At 37.4% G+C, this 20,479-nt stretch overlaps 1 protein-coding gene across 7 annotated transcripts in view; it reads left to right on the top strand.

Moving 5' to 3' along the window:
- ROBO2 (roundabout guidance receptor 2) overlaps positions 1-20,479 on the top strand; it is a 596,967-nt gene that overhangs the window by 460,158 nt on the left and 116,330 nt on the right. For all 7 annotated transcript variants that reach the window (XM_058661761.1, XM_004588617.3, XM_058661767.1 and 4 more), the window contains exon 6: positions 6,151-6,278. In XM_058661761.1, coding sequence (XP_058517744.1) covers positions 6,151-6,278 — 128 coding nt within the window. The remainder of the gene's footprint in view (positions 1-6,150; positions 6,279-20,479) is intronic.

Raw genomic sequence — 20,479 nt, forward strand, 5'->3', positions numbered from 1 at the left:
GAAGTGTTTTACTCTTATTTTAAAAAAATAAAGAAGGATTGAAAGTGGTAGTGCAGCACTTAATACATTTCCTGGGACAACTGCATTCCCTATCAAATTCATGGGTTCAAATCCCCACTGGACTTCCAATCCAGCTTCCTGCTAATGTACACCCTGGAAAGCAACAGTTAATGACTGCACCTACCCACGTGGGATAACCTGATGGAATTCGGCTGCTGTGGGTATTCAGGGGAGAGAAATAGCCAATGGAAGTTCTCTCTCCTTTTCTGTCTTAAAACATAAATAAAATTTAAAACAAAAATTTTAAAGACATGTACTTAGATTTTTACTTGACACAACTTTCTTAGCACATACTTCAGTAAAGTCATGTGTATAAACAGGCATTTTTTTCTGTTATGGTTATTGCAAAAATGTGTTAAACATTTTGAACATCACAAATGATCTCTTTAAATGTAAGATGTCATAATTCATAGCTTTTCATATCACTTTGCCAGTATTTTCTTTCAAGGAAGAAAACATGAGCATTTTCCCGGTTTTGAAGTATATTGATGTAGAGCTTCAACAATATCACCATTAAGCATGTACCAAAATATCCAGAAAGGACTGAGATCACATTTATTGAACATATGGAAATATTTGTCACGTAATTACTGTCAAATACATTGTTTCAAAGACAAATTATTGGCTCAAGAAAAACTTGGAGAAAGGAGGGATTGGTGGTTGATACTTCTATCATATTATGTGTTGACTTGAAGCACTTCTTATTTTGAACACTGAATCCAGCGGGTCATTTGAGGGAATCCCCAAATAAAACTTGTCTGAGGTTATCCCAGTCCTGCCTCTTGTGTGTGTTTGCCAGTATCTGGTCTGGCTAAGCCTGACTCCCACATCAGCCAATGCACACCCTGGTTGTAATTGCTGGGTCAATTCTGTCTCCAGCTCCATCTCTTACAGAAGCCAGATACTTTGACCCAGACCAATCCAGCCCACTACACACTTGACCCTCATGTACAGCGGTGGGAACTGCAATGCAGTAAGAGTGACCCCCAATAACCCTCACCAGACCCACCCCCAACTCTGATCCCTGTGCTTGCCAGTATATAATATAGCAGACTGGTTCAGTCTGTCTCACATCTCACTCAGCTCTCGGACACATTATTTATCCTTCATGAAATTGTCAGATAAATTTTTGTTAGATAGTATAAATATTTATTGAACAGATAAATGTCTGCATATTTAAATGTATTAATTCTATTTCTATCCCATTTTTGTGTCTTTTTTTTACTTCTTTTTTATTAATGTTTTCATTTTATGGAACAGTTAAGTAGGCCCTGTGTTTTCCCTTCATCCCTCCTCAAGTCCCTCTCTACACACTGAGTTCCCCTGTATTATTACTTTAGTATAGTTCTTCATGCATAGTCATATGTCCATCATTGTCATAGACGATGGCAGAGAATCCAGCATTCTGTTGTCAAGATCTAGTTAGCAGGTTCATTAACAGTGTCTTATACGTCTTAAGTAAGCATTTAAAATTAAGCCGATGATTTCTGTGCAGTAATAGATTAGCAGGATATTATAATGGAAGGCTTCAAACAGCAATCTTCATTGAGTCTCTACTAATGATTTGTGGCATAATAAGTAAGCAGAAATGTAAAGCAAAACACACAAAGATGGAACTATGGAATTAAAGGGTGGTGGAGCCCAGGTAGTTGAGTTTAGTTGGCACTCTAGTGGCATATTGGTATTTTTGTCATGCATACCTTTATGAAAATGAAAGTGCTTGGGGATAATAATAATTTTTAACAAAGGGAAGAGTGGGGAAAATAAAAACATGAAAGTACTACAAAGTCTGTATCTTAGACTTTATTACAATTAAGTTGTGCTATTCTTTTTGCTAAAGATAGAAGTACAAGACATCAGATTATACTAGTTTTAAACACAAACCCCGTAGGGCCTATGATGTAATGAAACAATGGAAAATCAAGGCTAATTTTGAACAGGAAGAAGCAATTAAAATAATAACTTGAAAGCAGAAAAAACTTTGGTATGTGGGAGGAAGAAACACAATGTGACCAATCTGAAGCAACTGCAAAACATCTCTCAGTAAAACCACTAGTGAAATATCAGAGGCAAACATCATAAAAGAATCGAAAATAGCTTCATTACTTATGTGATTGCTATTTCCTAATTTCCAATTCTCCTAGATGCATAATCCCAGAAAATTCATGGTAACATTTTAAAATTTTTCTTGAATCTTTTTTGAATCGACTTGTTAATAAAATGAAATTGAGATAATAAATATGTATGCTGATGTTTTCAAACAATAGTGCTTTGCCAAATATAGATTTGAATATTTGTCAAACAAATTTATAGGAATTTTATGATACTATAGTTTTAATGATTTTGTAACTTTTAAGATCTGTTCTATATGAGAGAAGCTGAACAGCTTTTCTTTTGGTTATTACTTATGGTACTTATCTAATTTTCTGCTGAACTTTGGTATCTGTGCTTTTTATTTATTTTATTTTTAATTCTTTAATTATTTTTGACAATCTTGACATAATTAGGGTAAAAAGGTCCAAACACTACAGGAAGATAGGCAAGACAATCAGTTCCGGATTATTTCCTTAATATATCTGATGTAAAAGGAGATTTTAAGGGAGAAGCCCCACCCAGTCTCCCGCCCGCCCCAGGTCCCAGATGTGGGGTATGCTCCGAGGTTCTTGCTCAAGTGGTTTTGATAGTTTAACAGTTCTGAATTGCTGCCATTCTCACCACTCCAAGCACAATGCGGTCGTTGGAGAATCCACTGATTGACATAGTCCATCATATAGTCTCTGTTTGCCCAGTATTTTCATTGCCAACATATAGCTGAGGTGGTTGATTGACTTGCTCTGTCCTCTGTCATTTTATGGTTAGTGTTCTGAGTCTGCCATTTCTATTGGGGGGATCCCCAAAGAAACTTTGTCTGAGGTGTTCCCAGACCAGATTCCTGTATGTACTAGCAATAACAGGGCCCGGCACAGTCTATCGCCCCATCAGCTGGTGGTTGCAGTTGCTGGGTTGGTTCTGTTTTCATCCCTGTCTTCCACTGGAACCAATGGGTGTTTGCAGTCCAGCCTGGTTCTCCCCAGCACATACTCGGCCCTCACATAAACCAGTGGGAGCTGCAGTCCAGCCCAGTCAGAGCGACCCACAATAACTCCAACCAGGCCCGCCCCCTACCCTGGTTTGCCAGTATGTGTGGCAGGCTAGTCCAGTCTGTCCCACATCCCCTTCTGCTCTCATACATGTCAATGGGTATTAAAACCTTATTCCATCTAACCAGCTCAACTATCCAGCCTTCATGGATGTTGTTGGGTGTCTCTGTGTAGCCACCCCAGCCCCTGTCCCAGTTTTCGTGCCCTCCCATGGGGGGTGGTAACCCAAAAGGGAGGAGCCCAGGATTTCCCTCCCAGGCCACTCCCACTCCCAGGTTATGCGCTCTCCAGGTGGTTCTGTGGTTTAACTTGGCAGAATTAGCCCCCAGTGCCAGCTTCTGCCAGCTCATGCTGTGGCTAAGCCCCAACAACCCTCACCCACTCTAATTGTAGATTGCACCAATAGGAATAATCAGACCAGCCTGGTTTTTCCCTGATCTGGTCCACATGAGGTCCACAGGTGCTGTAGCCCTGCCTAGTCTGATCTACCCCCATCCCAGCTCACACTCTCCAGTGGGAGTAGCTGTTCAGCAAGGGAACCACCCCCTATTCCCCTGATGGTTCTGCCCCCTCCGTTCCTGGTTCTCACATGTGCTGGTTGGGTGCTGCGGTCACATCTGGCACAGGCAACCTCACCTTGGCATTCCGTGTTGTCTACTGCTTTTGTCGCGACCAAACCTGGCTCGACCCACACTCTGTTCCGGTGCTCAGATTTGCCAGTGGATGACATGAAATGATTCAGCCTGGTCTGCCCCCGACTCATGCCAAATGTATGCCAGTGGGACACTTTCCATGACCTCTTGGCTGTTTCCTTCCATGCTTCTTGCGCTTACCTGCAGGGTCTGTGTCCTGTCAGAGGAGTTGCCCAGTCTCCTCCGTCAGAACCCCTCCAAGTGCCAGATTTCGTGCACACCAGTGAGTCCATGAGCCAGCACTACTCAGTTCACCTCCTGTCCTAGCAGGAACAGTGGCTTTTCCTGACTGGCCATCAACCCAATCTGGTTCTTGCTGTTGGATGTTTCAGCCCAGCCACGGCTCATCCATACCCACATATAGCTCATAAATGGCTCAGTAGGGGTTGAGACCTAGCCTAGTCTGTCCCACATCTACCCTGGTCCTCCAGAGCACCAGAAGGTGTTGCAGTCTGGCCCGGCCTGGTGCGTCTTGTCCCAGTCCACACTTGTGCCAAGGGAGACTAGAACTGTATCCTGACCAAAACACAGCCCCATTCCAGTTCGTGTGCCCCTTGGTGGGAACCTCCACCCAACTAGGGTGTTCCCTTAGCCCCCCAACCAGGCATATTCCAAGCCATAGGTCACACACATGCCAATGGTTGCTCTGACTCAGCTTGGCACAGCACCTCACCTGTCACAACCCCTGCCTTAGACACTGTGGCTCAGCATCCATGGTTCACACAGACCAATTGGTGCAAAAACCTAGCTGGGCATGTCCTGTGCTCCAACCTGGTTTCCAATCTTATTTGTGGACTAAGGTTTGCTCAGTACTGCCCGGTGCACCCATTCCATCGCCTTTTCATACATTGATGAGCCGTTGGTGCTACTTTGCCCAGCCTGTCCGACCCCCAGGTCTGGACCACGTGTTCACCAGGGGGAGCTATAACTCACCAGGGGAGCTTCCCAAGTTTCTCCTCCTGATCCCCTCCCAGATCCAGTTCTCATACATGCCACTGGTCTTCAGGCCAGTGCCTAGTACAGTCCAGCCCTCCCCTTGGCCTTGCATGTGCTGGTGAACATTGTAGGCCGGCCAACCCCTCACCCCACTCAGGATGCACTCTCGAGCGCCGCTGCCCTGACTAGTCCAGACTGCCGTAGGTTCTCCAATCTGTGATCAATGGCAGGCTCCCTGGTCACACCTAGTGTAGTCCACCACCGCTCCATCTCTTGAAGTAACCTGTGGGGCTAGAATTTTCCTAGGGTTTGGCCCACACATCCCCCACAGAATCTTCCCCCGGATATGGTTCTCTAGCGTGTTTGTTAATGTCATGGGTCTGCTTGATGTGACCGGTCTCCGCTGGGTCAGTTCTGTTTCCTGTGCTTTTTATTTGTTGAATTGTTTACTTACTAGAGCTGGTAAGCCTTTGACTATAACATAAAATAAAAATATGTTAACTAAAAGGTGAAATATCAAATTAAAAATGAAAACTAAATGTGATTATATTGTCCCCAATGCTCAAAAGAACATTGATGATTTATAGCAGTTATATCGGTAGCAGTTATACTTAATAAAGTGCTGAATATAAAATTAAAAATTAAAGATACATCAGGTTTCTGAATGCAGTTTAAATTACAAGAATAGAAAATAAATTACTAAGAAAAACTATCAAACTGGTAGAGGTTAAGACCCTTTTTAGGATGCATGTCCAAGTACCTACGTTCAATTTTTGTCTGTAGTTCCTGATCCTAGCTCATTGCCAAGGCACAATTGGGCAGGTAGGAGGTGAAGACACAAATTATTGAATCATTGCCACTTCATCAGGGAAGTAGGCTGGGATTCCCCAACTTCTTGCTTTGGCTCAGGTCCAGCAGTGGCCATTCCGGGCCTTTGGAAAGGCAACCAGAGGACAGGGCCCACTATCACTGACTGCATGTCCCTCCTTTCCCGCAAGTGACTAAATATTTAAAATAAATAAATAGAAAACACCCAAAGGAAAGCTGTGGTGCAAATACAGTGTTCGAGAATTCCAAAGGGGCAGGCATTGTACACATTTACCAAATATAGGTAATTGGTAAGCAAGAGCTAGGGATAAATTGTTAAATTCATGAGTTTTATTATTGAATTGAAATAATTATACTTGTTTACCAGTAATTGAAATCATTGTACTGATACAGTTGACATATTTTATCTGATGTCTTGCATTTTAGGCAGCATGTTGGCATTATTCTTTTTGTAATGAAGCTAATTTAATAAAACCATTTCTCTTTCGACACAGGTATGACATCAGAGATGATTACACGCTGAGAATTAAGAAGGCCATGAGCACAGATGAAGGCACTTACCTATGCATTGCGGAGAACCGCGTGGGAAAGGTGGAATCCTCTGCCACCCTCACCGTCCGAGGTAAGCTGCTCAAGAGGTCAAAGGCTATTGAACCAGAAGATTGATATTTGCTAAAATTGGTAAGTGAACTCACAAGGAAAAGATCAGATGATATGATATTAAGCACTATATGTAAATGCCTAGATTTTACTTTCTATCATTTATTGAAATAAAATCACCACCATGTTTCCTTTCCAGATGGTGATTGAAAGGACTCCATTCTAAGTTGTATATCGTAGTATACATGATTTACAGTAAAATGGCTTAGATTTTTGAAGTCTTTTACGTTCCTTTTCTTTTGAAATGTTTGTTGGTTTTAAGTGTTATCAGTTTTAAAGACACTCTAGTATTTTCGGCTCACTAGTTAATTTCTTAACAGTTAGAAAATGTTGCTTTAAATTATTTTTTATTTTAACATTCTGGAAATCAATCTAAAAAAATAATGCCTCCAAATGTAAAAAATGGACAGAGTAGCTGTGGCATTGAGATAATCTAATATAGGGAGTGATTTGCAAAGTTCATTTCCCTTAAATAATTGAAATTGCCACTCTTGTAAGAACTTTAACTTTCTGGATGTCATGCATTTTCTCAATCATAGATTCATGTTCATTTGTAGACTCTCTGGATTTGCTTATAAAAGAAAACATTACAGTCCCACACTTCTTACTGGTGCATGTTGATCACATGATGTAAATGATATAGTCCCAGTTACCAAGTCTTACCATGCAGACAGCTACATTTACTCTTGCCAAATAGAATTACTCATGGCATGTGTTACTCATAGAAAACTTCAGAGATAGCTAAGTTCAACCTTGGTTCAGTCTTTAAATCCTACTTCTGTTCGCAAGTGTGCCTCTTCCTGCCAACCTAAAAGATTAGAATATTGGTCACAAGCTTTCGTCCATGTCTCAGTTCCATCTCCACCTATGTAGTTGTACTTCTTAGCCTTGTTCGGCTTTGCTCCCAGAGCTTTGTCTAAGACTGGAAGAAGGGTTGGGGGAGGCAGTGGGGGAGGAGGATGGTTAGAGTTGCAAGAAATGGGCCAGGGATTCTCTAGTGCTCCTCTTTCTGGTAAGAAAAAAAATTACTTTTACCACACTTATATTTGGATTTCAGTTCATGCAAAATTTATTTGTCCCCAGTTAACTGTTAAGAGACAGAAGCGCTGGATACCTAGGAAAATATTGACACATTTCATAATTCTCAGTTACTCCCTGCCTATTCCACCTAATCTATTTTTCTCTTTACCAGCCGCTCTAAAGTGAATTTAGGTATAAAAAAAAGTAAACAAATTGAAAACCTACCTGCTTTAAAGTATTTTCACTACTGGTAGGTTAACAGGTGATAAAGTCACTGAGCATACTTTACTTAATTTGCATTCCCTGTGTTTGCTTGTGGCACACTGGTTAAATTGACTCTTGAGATAACAGGCCACCCATGTTAGAGGGTATGGTTCAAGTTACAGCCAATCCATTTCTCATTCATCCTCCTGTGAATGATGACTGTTTAGATGCAGCGGAAAGTAGTTCTAGTGGTTGAGTCCCTGACAACTAACAGGGAGAACTAAATGAGTTCCCAGCTTCTAGCTTTGCCTGGCCCAGTCTTGGCTATTTAAGCATTTGGGAGAGTAAACCAGCAGATGAAAGAGGTCTTTCTCTTCTTCTCTCCTTCTCTCTCCTTCTTTAAGGGAAAAAGACACAAAAACCAAAACATACTCTCTGCACATGCTTTTATTTGTTTGTCTTTAACCAGGCAGCCTTTTTTTAAAAAAATGATTAACTTAAATTACCCCAAAGTTTCTGTGTGTGTGTTTGTGTGTGTGTGAGAGAGAGACAGAGAAGGAAACAAGCTAGTGCAAAACAAGCAACCAGAAATATCCCACTCAAAAATTATTTGCTGACTAAACAAACGCGAAATGAGAAAATGTGATCTACTGTTTTCAGAAGCAGCAGATTCCTTTTATACTTGAACGCTTGGATGAATGGGACATGAAATGATCTGTTTGTTTTAAGAGCTTTGCCAGCTAATTGTTTTCATAATTTGTTGAAAGTTCCATGCTTACCGTTTGCTTTAGCAATCCATGCTCCTCATGCATTTGTTTTTGAAGCAAACTAATGAAAAGCCTTTTTTTTTAATAGTATATTTTCTTTAAATCGGCAAATATTGTAGTGTCTCTTACTGTATCCTATTGATGGATTAGAACATTCTGTGTAGTATGTATTTATCACTCATTTAAGACTGGAAACGAAAAACAAGGCTAAAGAAAAAAAAAACCTCTGTAATATAATATATATTGGAGTAAAATGTTTTTAACATTTTTCACCATTAGGAAAAGCAGTTGGGATTTCTCATGCTAAGAGGTTAATAGGGGGAAAATGCTATTATCTGCGACTTTTATTTTTTTTTTCCTGGGCTCATTTTTCTATGCACATAAATGAAGTGTTTAGCCTTTATCTGGATTGTTTTATTAGAACAAGGTCAACTGACCCAAGAGGCCACGTGCATTTTCCTCCATTTAATGTGGGGACACAGTTTAGTTTAATTTGCTGATTTTGAAAATACCCACCTGCGTTTTTCTTTTTCTTTTTCTTTTTCTTTTTTTTTAGGATAAAATGTTGCTATGTAACAAAGACGAGAAGGTTTATTGGGATGCTTCTGCTAAAATATCATAATATTCTCTAAAGTCAATTGCAGAAAGATAAGGGAGTTTGATAGTCACAACGTGAAAAGATCGTAGCAGTTTCACTCTTTTTTAAATTTGTGGGACATATAGGTTGTAAATAAAGCTGAATGTGAAGTTGTTCTTTTTGTTGACCTGGCAAAAGTAAAATTAAAAATGATAGTAGTCAACAGCCAAGTTCCTTTATATTATATTCAAATAATTCATTAATAGAAAATTTAAAATATCTCAAAAGTAATTCTAACTATTTTAAATTATTTAAATGGCTCTGCATAGCAAGGATTGTATTGAAACTTTCCAGGGAAGTATAGATTTGGTTTTTCAGGAATTATATATTAAAGTAAAAGAGAAAGAAATTGCAACAGTTAGACCCAGGAACAATTTTGTGAGTCTCCTGTTTTGCCTTTTGTTTTTCTGCTAATTAATTGAAAAAAAGAAATCGTAGTCCAGTTTACCTTTTCCCCTTTTTCTTCCACTAGGACACAAATATAAGAACTCACTTTGAGGAGATAATGGATCATATCTGTTATCTGTTAACTCCATTTTGCCATATACTTTTTGAAGCTCTCATATAATGGAGGACAAAGTGTGGTTTCACTAAGCCAGAGTTTTCAGCTGCTGCTACCACCACCTTTTTCCACCTTTGTGCTGGCTTTATTTTCTCCCTCCCCACCTCTTAAAAAAATTACTTATTTAGATAATGGAAGGCAGAGTTAAAGAACAGGTGATACGGAGAGGTAGAGGGAGGGAGATTAAGACAGAGAGAGTGAGAGAGAGAGAGAGAGAGAGAGAGAGACATAGACATCCTCTGTCTGCTAGTTCACTTTCTCAATGGCTGCAGAATCAGACCAGGGCCAGTCGAAACTAGGAGAAGGAGCCAGGATCTTCTTCTGAGTCGCCACATGGGTGGTGAAGGGAACAAGCCCTTGGACCATCTTGTACTGCTTCAAAAGCACATTAGCAATGAACTTGATCAGAGTGGAGCTCTAGCTTTGAAGTGGCTACCTAACCATTTGTATTACAAGCTAGTCCCAAGTGCCCCCTTTTAATTATGACTAGCATTCTAAGATGCTGACTCATTATAGAGGCAACTGTATTATTGTTAGGGATTACACACAAATCATATTAAGTTTATGTGTGAATCAAAAAATAAGAATATATTTTCAGGGTCTATGGAACTGTATCATAAAATGATACTAATATAATAATAATGAATAAATGAAATAAAAATAAAAATATGTGTTCAGTTGGTTGCATCTGTCTAGCTATGGCCAAGACATCATCATTAACAGCAAATTCTTCCCAGCTCTAAAGGAATGTTATATATTTATAGGAAAGGCTTAGTCCAGTGGGATATGGGTGAAGTACTTGTTGGAAAATTTGTAATTTTAATGTACGTTTTCATACAAGTTCAAATGCTACTAAAAATACTAATTATTCATTTGGATAATTGGATACCATGCTTTATAGTACTTGGTACTGTACTTTTATAAAATGTTTTGCTACCTTATGTTTATTTTAAAAGACGTAGTGCTTTTTAAACAAAGTCTTTGTATACTTCTTACAATTTCACTTCATTCATAATGAGGACAGCCCATTACTATTGCCTTTAGTGATTGAAAGTTATGGTATAATGAAAATAATACAATGTGTTGAAACAGCAGATTGAAAGATATTCTCAGTGTGAACAAGAATCAACTTGTCAGTGATTGTTTCCTGCCCTCTGCCAAAAAGAAGGAAGCCTACCGGTAGTTAAGGAGCTACTGAGTTGAAATCTCCAAGGATGTTCCAATCTATTTGTTATATTTTCATTCATCCCCCCTGTCCGTGGATGAAAAGTGATGTGGGCTTAACCTATTACTGACTGAAACGCAACATCAAGGGCTTTTCTTTAGTCCTTGTAATGGTTCTGACTAACCATGCTTAAAATCCAATTGCTATTTAAATCAGACAGTGAGACCTTTTTGTATTGACATGACATTTGCTGGTCTGTGACTGGAATAGTTATATTCATCAGGTTCTTAACTTCAGGGCCCTATGAGACTGTTTAACACAAAATTTTTGAAATAATAACTATAGTAAGTGATGATGCTGATAAGACTTTACGTAAAATATCTCTCAGGCGATAGTTTATTGTAAAGTTCAAAATAATCAGCCTCTTAGATTATACATTGCAGTTGTATCATACTTGAATTATGAGGCTAGAATCACTCTATTGTCCATACTTAAATGTGACATTACACATCATGCATTCTGATAATTTTTTCTTTTTTTTTAATTTCTTTTTTATGTTCTCACCACACCATTGTAATGTCTACAGCTCGCCCTGTTGGTAAGTAGCCATCCTTCTATCCATTTAGCATGGCTTTGCACAATGCTTCATAATTCACGCATAGCAGGAATTGACAGAATGAAATATTTATTGACTTGTGTTAAAATGTTACCTATGGGACTGTCTGCTCTAAAACCTGCTCTTGATTTTTTGCATTCTATTGATAAATCTTTTTTTGATAAACCATAGTGATATTTGCTACATAGGAATAAGCAGTTCATAGTTTTATGTAAAAGAGCACATGGATAATTAATGCTATAAGCTGCTGACTTTTTAAGGAAAAATGCAAAACTTATCCAGTTTTCTTGAATGTAAAAACTGTTCAATTATCAGTTATGCTTGACACTGGGTAAGATAAAGGATGAGAACTTAAGAAGTCCTATTGCTTTATGTACTTCTTTTATTTTAAGCTATTTTAGGAAAAGAATCAGTTGCTCTGGACTTATTATCTGCATGCCTATTCAATAAAATTAAGTAGACTACTTCCAGTGATTGTGTGTAGATGCTTTTCTTCGTGGTAGAGGGAGAGGTGAGCTGTGCTGATGTGGACTGTCTGTGTCTGTGATGCTGGCACATATTGCCCTTCATTTGGCTTGAAGCAGCTTGTGCTTACAGAAGCTTAAATGTTGATGCTTTGTAAATATTTGGGAAATATAGTTTTTAATGTGTTGATTTAATAATCCTTGTGCATCTCTTTTAAATTTCAATTTAACATACCAATAAATAATTCTTTATGATTGTGACGTAAGTGAATGAATGTGTGGGTGCATAATAGATCAATGGATGAATGAATGAATGATGTACGGCATTACTTCTTGAATAAACCTAGTTGTGTTTCGATAGCTCATTCAATTTTGAACTATATAAATTGTCCATCTTGCTTTAAAAGCGTTCTTGATATAGTGGTTTGACCATGTTGACATTTGATGTATATTGTTACAAATCCATGACATATTTTTCCTGTATGGTTGCAACTTCCACAGACTTACTTGCTTACATGGGCGACAAATCCAGTAAATAGAAGTCTGAATTTATGGTCCACAGTTTCACAGCAGAGTTCTCTTCAGACATGTTCTCCTCCTAGCTTTCAGTTGCTTCTCCCATAATACGGAGAAAAGAATCCTCATTTAGAATTTCTGAACTGCGTACTACTTCACAGTTAAATGTTGTGGGATGACATCTACAATTAAAAAGAAAATGAGGAACAATGAGATAACACATGAAAGGCCAAGGGAGAGCAGACAGTAGGTTACCCGAGTACTCTACAAGAGCCCCTCTGTCATTATCTGTGAATTAGACCCCAGGTCCACAAACAGCCCTATTTATTTGTTACTTATCAAAATAATTCACTATATATAACAAGTAAGTAGACTTATAATTTGCATAAAATTATGGATATTATTTAACTAAAAATATTAAAAGATTTAGAAATTGGCCTCTGGAATTCTTACTGAGTAAGCATTAAGCAATAAAAAAATCTTCACATTTTATTTGAGATTTTAAAATCCTTATGATTTTATGATGAATATGGATAGATGATCAGCTGAGAACAACTGCAAATACAAAGAATGGAAAGGAGTACCCCCAAATTAGGGTTCATTTAATAGTGACAGTAATTGAGGTAATGACTTTTCAAATAAATATGAAAAATCTATTCAACTGTAAATATTTATAAAATTATGCTAGTATAACATGACCAGTTGATTTATATTTCTCCACAAGTTCCTAGAACAAAGGGCAGTATTAATCATTCCCGATGAATTTATAATCCTTAAAGAATACAGTGCATTTATTTTAAAAGTGGTATACACAGAGTGCTAAGATGTTATCTGTCAACTACAAGGTGTTTCAAAAGTTGTTTCTACTTTATTCTTGTTCAAAACGATTTCTTAAATTCCCATTGGACTGGAAATAAAGAATAGCTTCTTGACACATTGTACTTTATTCTGGGAAAGTCTGTCATTTCATAAATCTATCTCAAATGACTTATGACAATGTTCAAAAATATGAAGAACTATACTTTAAGCTTGACAGCTACTATTAATTTTGGAAACTGAATGTTGGATGCAATTTTATTGGATTGGGGAAGAAGAGGCTGAATACGAGGGAATTAGCACACTTTTTCTTTGTATCATCATCATGCATCAATTTTAATTCAGGGACTATAGATATTTGAACTTTCATTGTAGAATCAGAAAGTGCAAGTCAACTGAAATAATAAATTAAATATACCAATCATAGAAAGACTGTATTATTATTCAAGTCAAACTATTCAACTTTGAAGCTTTTCAGTGATGATATAAGGGTATTCTACATGGTGGAACTCAAACTTTTTGGTGGCCTGTGTGGAAAACCTTACTTAGAAAACTTTGTAAACTCTTAATTGGAAGTTTATTATTTTTTCAAATGAATGACCTTGCGTGTGAGTTAAAGGATTTGATGCTATATGTAGGCTGCATTGCAGTGAAAACAGGAATGCAATTTTCAAATTTTAGGAAAAGGTGATTTAGAGTATTCCCAGGTTGGGAACTACTACTGAGAGTATTCAAGCATGCTTCACCAGTATCAGATTTACTCAGACATTTTTAATGTCAACAACTCCTCGAAAAGATACCTGTAATCCAATTTCCCTATTTACTAGTTATCACAAAATCCACACTACAACTACTTTGCTCATTAAAAATGTAGCAGTCCTTTCTCTACTTTTGGCTTTGTACTGTTCCAAGAAGCAATCTTTTTTATGACAAGCAAAAATGTATTCTGGGACATAGTTAAGTATGAATTGTAGAAATATTCATTTGTTTATTTGGAAAATCTTCTGATGAAGGAACTGAGAGAGGAAAATGGTCTAAAGAGGCAAAAATAGCATACTTCCTATACCCATCTGTCTTGTTTGTCTATTGGAAGCCTTACAGAAGCTTAAACATAAAAAAAGAACATCTATTTTGGAGATGGGCAACACATTTTTTTCCTAGCAGCAACTCAAAACATGATGAATAATTTGGAAAAGAGCTGTCAAATCCGCCAGCTGCCTTGTTTGTGAAGCTGTACCCTGCTTCACTTTCTATCTTGTATACCATATGCTAGGTGCTGAATGCCTTGGTGAAGAAACTAAAAGCTGAATGTATCAGGTGCAAATTGTTTAAAATTTCAAAAACAAACTGACACTATACATAAATTTATGGAAAAGCCTATGCATTTCTTAATGGAGTGACTCAAACTATGTTTCATTCTAATGGAAAAATACAAATAATCCCCAAGAATTATACACACACACACAAATAGATATACATATATATGTTTCAAATTATCATATTTTTACATTATTGCTTAAAATTGGTGGCCACTGCCTTTAATAAAAATTTCTAGGAACATTTTTTTTCAATGTTTCAAGTGTTCACGCACAAATTTAGGTATCATCTGCAACTAGACGCATTTGAAAAGCTGCATGAGTTAACATGACGTTGATTTGTAGCATGCTCTAAAGTACTTTTTATTGTTTTTCATTCTTGAGACCACCAAGAAGTCTAACTGATTAGGCATTACTTAAATAGTGGTGTGACAGATATTTTCAGAGCCCCATCTCTCACTCCACTTTGAATTTTGGAAGATATAATATGATATATGTATATTTTCATGTTATGAAGCTCTTCATGTTGAGAGGCGTTTTCTGTGGAAAACATCTGAAGTGAGGCTCAGTGAGACCCGAAGTTGGATCCTTTGAGTCCTATTTATGCACAACGGTTGCCCCGTGACCTGTTGTGGCTGTTGCCCGCCTGAGCGCTCTTGCCATTCCTCACACCTAGTACCAAGCAGCTATTTTATGCAAAGTCCCATTTAATTACTATTAGACATCATATTTTAATTGCTCTACGTGTTTTCACGAAAAGGTAAGTTTTTTTTAATGTTCTACTTGTATTTCCGAACAGTTTTGTAACGCAAAACTTCTGAAATATCATGTTAGTCCTAGATTTTCATCACAAACATGTCTGTATCTGTATCCATGCCGACATCTTGTAAAGAAGTACTTGTTACTTGTCACAAGGAGTTGGTTTGGGGGTTTTTCACCTGTGTTCTTGGATGAATATTTTCTTTTTCACGATAAGAAATCTAGGAATAAAATGCTACTTTTTTTTTTTTCTCAGAACTTTGTGAAGTGTTCTTTTGTCTTGATACTTAGTAGCACTGTACTGAAATCTACAGCTTCCAGGGTGCTTTCTCCCTTGGCTGGAATGCTCTTTTCCTGTTGAAACCCCCATGTCGTTCCTTCTTCTAAATAACTTTGCTGTGTCGTATCCTGGTATCGATCAGGTGGTAACAGATATTCCTGGGATACATGCAACTCCTTCAATTTGAAACTTTGTGATAAAAATTACTTCATTTCAAGAATGCTTATTTTTTAATATTTGTTCAACTTTTCTTTAAACATATTAGTTTTGTTCACATGCTTGAGCTTCAATTCCATAATTACCTGCTACTTTCAAAGTGATTTTTATATGATTTCTTACTGCCACACTGGATGCTTCCTTAACTTTTTCAGTTATAGCTTTTTATGTCATTTCCATTTTTCCAGGCCTTTCCCCCCCCTTTTCGGGTTTATTTTTTTGAAGCAGACCAATTGTGTATACTACCCAACTGGCGTGGATAGTATGTCAGTATGTCTTTGGGTAAATCGTGAAAGATATTGGTTCTTTACAATTGTTCTAATTGAGTGATTACATTCCCTTTTCAGTTATTTCTTTAGCCAGTAATCGGTTAATATGCTCTGGGTAGCATTTCCACTGGTGTCGATCCATGTTGGTACCTCTTTGATGATTCTTTACCTAGTTAAGTACAAAAGACTAGAATTTCTATATCCTGTGAACAGACTAGCCAATATCAAGGTCTTTTAGCAGCCTTTACTTAGAAGGTTGATTGTAATAATTGATCAAAAAAGTTATTTTTCTAGTATTTTAGTACTGGTAATAAGCCACAATTTCTTTAACATGAATTCTCTGCCTTCCTATATGAAGATCCCTCTGCATATTTTTCTGTGCACTCTGCTTTACAGTGAAGATAGTTTCAAGTTTCTATTGCTGAATAAAAATGAGCACAAGTGGAATGATTTCAAACACTCATTTACTAGGTCCCAGTTCAGGAGGCAATGTGTCCAGAAAGTTTCAGTTGGCTTCTCTGCTGCGGGTCCCAAGTTTGGGCCAGGCTGAGATGTGCTCCAGAGACACTCTCCAAGAATTCATGTCAGCATTTATTCATGTTGTTGGCAGAACTGAGCTCCTTCTGGTTATAGGGCCAAAGTCTTCATTTTCTTGGTTACTAGCAAGTGTCATATCCAATTTGTAGAGGCTGCCTTCTGGTGTTTGCACTTGGCCAGCACAACCTTCATTATTAGCGGTTCCTTGAGTCCTTCATTAACTTTCGTTCTTTAGTATTTGGATGTCCTCTTTTGATAGAAGCTGAAGACAATTTTCTGATTTAAAAAGTCTCATGTCCTTAGGGTAATCCCACCTGAGTAAAGCCACTGTTTTTAGGATCAAATAATTAGTAATTCTAATCATGTTGGTACTATGTATAGTTTTTCATCCTCAGACAGAATTAATCATATTTACAAAAGTTACTTCATATTTTTTTCATTTGGAATTGTGCCAAAATGTCTCCATCACTCATTTTTTGTGTTGCTTTAAATAGAGGAACACAAACAAATAAACCTATACCGTATGATCTTAAACTTAATATTGCATGGTTTAAATAGTCATGAATTTTTGTAGGCCCTCCAATTGGAATAAAATACATACAAATTTTTTAACTTAGTGTTTAAAGTACTTTAATTATTAAATATCACTGTAGTATAAATAATATCATCTGAATTCATAACTTGGGATTACTATCATGGGATTTATGTGGCTATAGCCAGAATAAATCACATTGGTATTTGAGTTACGTACATTTTAAGAACTTAAGAATGTTGAATTTCGTAAGTTATAACAATTTATAGACAGATATCATGATAAAACACTATGAAATATCATATGCTTTATTCTTCAATATAATATGTATTGCTTACTTTTTAAAAACAATGTCACTCAGGGAAGCATGAAATAAGTAAAATCATTGGAAGTATATAAACTAGTAACTGAAATTCAATTTTGAGTCCAACGATATATGAACATCTTTTACATCGCTCTCATGGTAAATTTTGCTTCTCAGAATTCTTAGGGATAGTCTTTTCATCTTCTCCACAAAATCATTAGCTCTTTGCTACTAAATATGTTATTGTGTTACCTTTCTGCTGTTTTTTGGTTAGCATGAAATTTTCCTGTGGTAGAGACATGCCTAAGGTTCGTGCAGTTCACTGATCCACGCATGTGCATACATAGGTAATACTTGCCTAGAAAATGTTTATGCAAGCAGTTGTAAATAGTGCCGTAAAAAAAAAATGAAGCAACACTAATAGAAATAGACCAATCAAATTTTCCTCATTCTGCTAGTAGGAGATAAAATACAACAAAAAGAAAGCGCTAATGAATTAGGATGGTGCCTTACTAAGCGTGTAATTAATGTTATTAAGAAACATTGCAGTTGCATATTAAAATTCTGTTAACTAAGCAGCCTTTCAGCATCAGTACATTTGTTCCTTACTTGCAATCTTTTTTTTTTCTTTTTCTTTTTGCTTTCCCCCTGATTGGCATCTTCATGCAGTCTTTCTGAAAAAAAAAAAATGAGATAATGGGATATGATCAGCCTTCGTGATTTAGCTGGAGTGCTGACATGACAGTTCTGGCAAGCTGACAGGTTAAGTGAGTGAAAATGGATGTGTTATCTTACCTTTTAGTTGAAGAGCTATTTTTAAGCCATAGATTTTCCCTCCTCACTGCTGTGCTTGCAATCCCCTCTACTCAACATTTGGGAAGGCTTCCCCATGTTCTCCAACTTCATCGCTCGCTCTGTCCTTCCTCCCTCTTGTTCTCCGTCTTTTTCCCCTTTTCTTCCCTGTCCCTTCCTATCACCATCCCTCTTTTCTCTTCCCACCTTGCTTAGCTTTTTCCCTCTATTCGTAACTTTATTTTCTTTTTACTAGTTTCTTTTTCTCCCTTCCTCCCTCTCTGTCCCGACTTCTGCTTTTCTTTTCCTCTCGGCTTCCTCCTCTCTTCATCGCTCCGTCTTTCCCACATCCTCTCCAGCTCCTCCTCCCTATGCTGTACCTCTCCTCATCGCTGTCAACTTCTCTTTGCTCAGTGTGCACTTCCTTACAGCACTCACTGGGAACTTCATGATGTCTCATGCTTCATTTGTCAATTAGGATCCAGACTGTTCTGACTAGTCATTGAGTAAATGTTATCTCATGCAATTGGTGAATATAGCATTCAAGAAAAGGATTTTTCATTATCTGTTTCATGCTGTGGCAAGCCTGGTAAGCCATTTTATTTTACAACCTCTAGGATTGACTTTAACACAATTCCTGTATTTGTCTACAGAAATTTAAGGTTATTGCCTAACAAGTTTGAAGTACATTTTGAATTTTGAACAGGGCACTCTGCACTGAACACCATACCCTAGTTACTTGGGAGACATTTTTCTTTCTAGCAATATGCCTTCTTGGTCTTCATCCCATGTAAATTATTTTGATAATGAGTCACTGCCACCAGTGGGATTGAGTCACATCTGTCAGATATAATGGTTGGAAAATTTTTGGATATTAATTGGGATCTATTTTTTGTTTGTTTTTGAAGTTGCTAGTCCAAGAAATCAATTTAGTGCTTACTATTTGAAGTAAAAGCTTACACCTGAAAAGAGGATGTGATTTGCCCAGACAGGGAGCAAATGTAAAAAAGCCAGGCAATGCTAGTAAGGGTTCCTAGATTACAAAGAGGGAAGAATACAAAACAAAGACGAGACCACGGTGTGTTCAGGTTAATCGGTGTGCAAAATATTGACCCAAATATAATGGATATTAGTATGACTTAGCCAGAGAAACAAGCTAATGCATATTCAAGTCACTCTAAGAAAACAACTCTCTAAATGTTGGATCTAATTTGGGAACAGATTGAGCGAAAGAGTGCTAAAACTTGGTCCAGAAGATAGAGGTCAAAATGCCTTACTGAGAGTAAAGTGAAAGTGTGTGAGAGTTGTAGTAACAAGCCTGTCAGGTTTTCACTGCAATGCAATGTAAAACAGTGTGCATTTTAAAATAAACAATGGCTTGAAAAAAATTGAGAAAGAGTGCTCTTACAGGTATATATATATATGTGTGTGTGTGTGTATATATATGTATATAGAGAGAGATTGAAAGTTTATTTTACTTGTATAAGATAGTTAATTATCCTGGGAAATATAATGTTATGAATTTACTAAAGTTGTATTGAAAATTATGAAATAAAATTCTTACCTTTACATTTTATGATAAACACATCTCAGTTATCAAATCATGATAAGAAATGAACCAAATTAATCTAGCAGCTCAGTATTTAAAAGGTGTACTGCATTGTAATGAACCAAATTGTCCATCAATTCCAACTTTTTACCTTGAGAAATTGTGTAATCCTCAGAAGATTCAGTTTACTAATCTTCACATTATAATTTTTTTAATTGTAAAGAAAATAATGACTAGAGATTGGTTAATGCATTTCCCTAACTTTTACTAAGTATCTACTTACTACTGATTACTGCTGTGATATATAGTTTGCGATAAAGCAAATCTTCAACTCAAGTGAGTGTGCAAAGAGAATGCTTTGAAAGTATGTTCTTATGGAATATATGAACATTTACTAATCAAATAATATAAACTATCAATAACCTATTGATTGCTTGAAATTTTCAGAGTGCACAATTTTTGTTATTACAGAATAAAATATTATTATTAATTGAGGCAGCAAATTATGGTCAAAGATCACATACAGCCTGTAACTACTGTTTGTCACACATACTGTTGCCCCTAACCACTGCCCGACTCTGAGCTAATGCCTGCCATAGTCAGTCATATTTTCTTGTAGAAATAACTGTGAATGGGCCCGGCGGCGTGGCCTAGCAGCTAAAGTCCTCGCCTTGAAGCCCCAGGATCCCATATGGGCGCCAGTTCTAGTCCCGGCAGCTCCACTTCCCATCCAGCTCCCTGCTTGTGGCCTGGGAAGGCAGTCGAGGACGGCCCAATGCATTGGGACACTGCACCCGTGTGGGAGACCCGGAAGAGGTTCCAGGTTCCCGGCTTCGGATCGG

This window comes from Ochotona princeps, chromosome 3 (assembly GCF_030435755.1).
Source record: "Ochotona princeps isolate mOchPri1 chromosome 3, mOchPri1.hap1, whole genome shotgun sequence".
Taxonomy (NCBI): Eukaryota; Metazoa; Chordata; class Mammalia; order Lagomorpha; family Ochotonidae; genus Ochotona; species Ochotona princeps.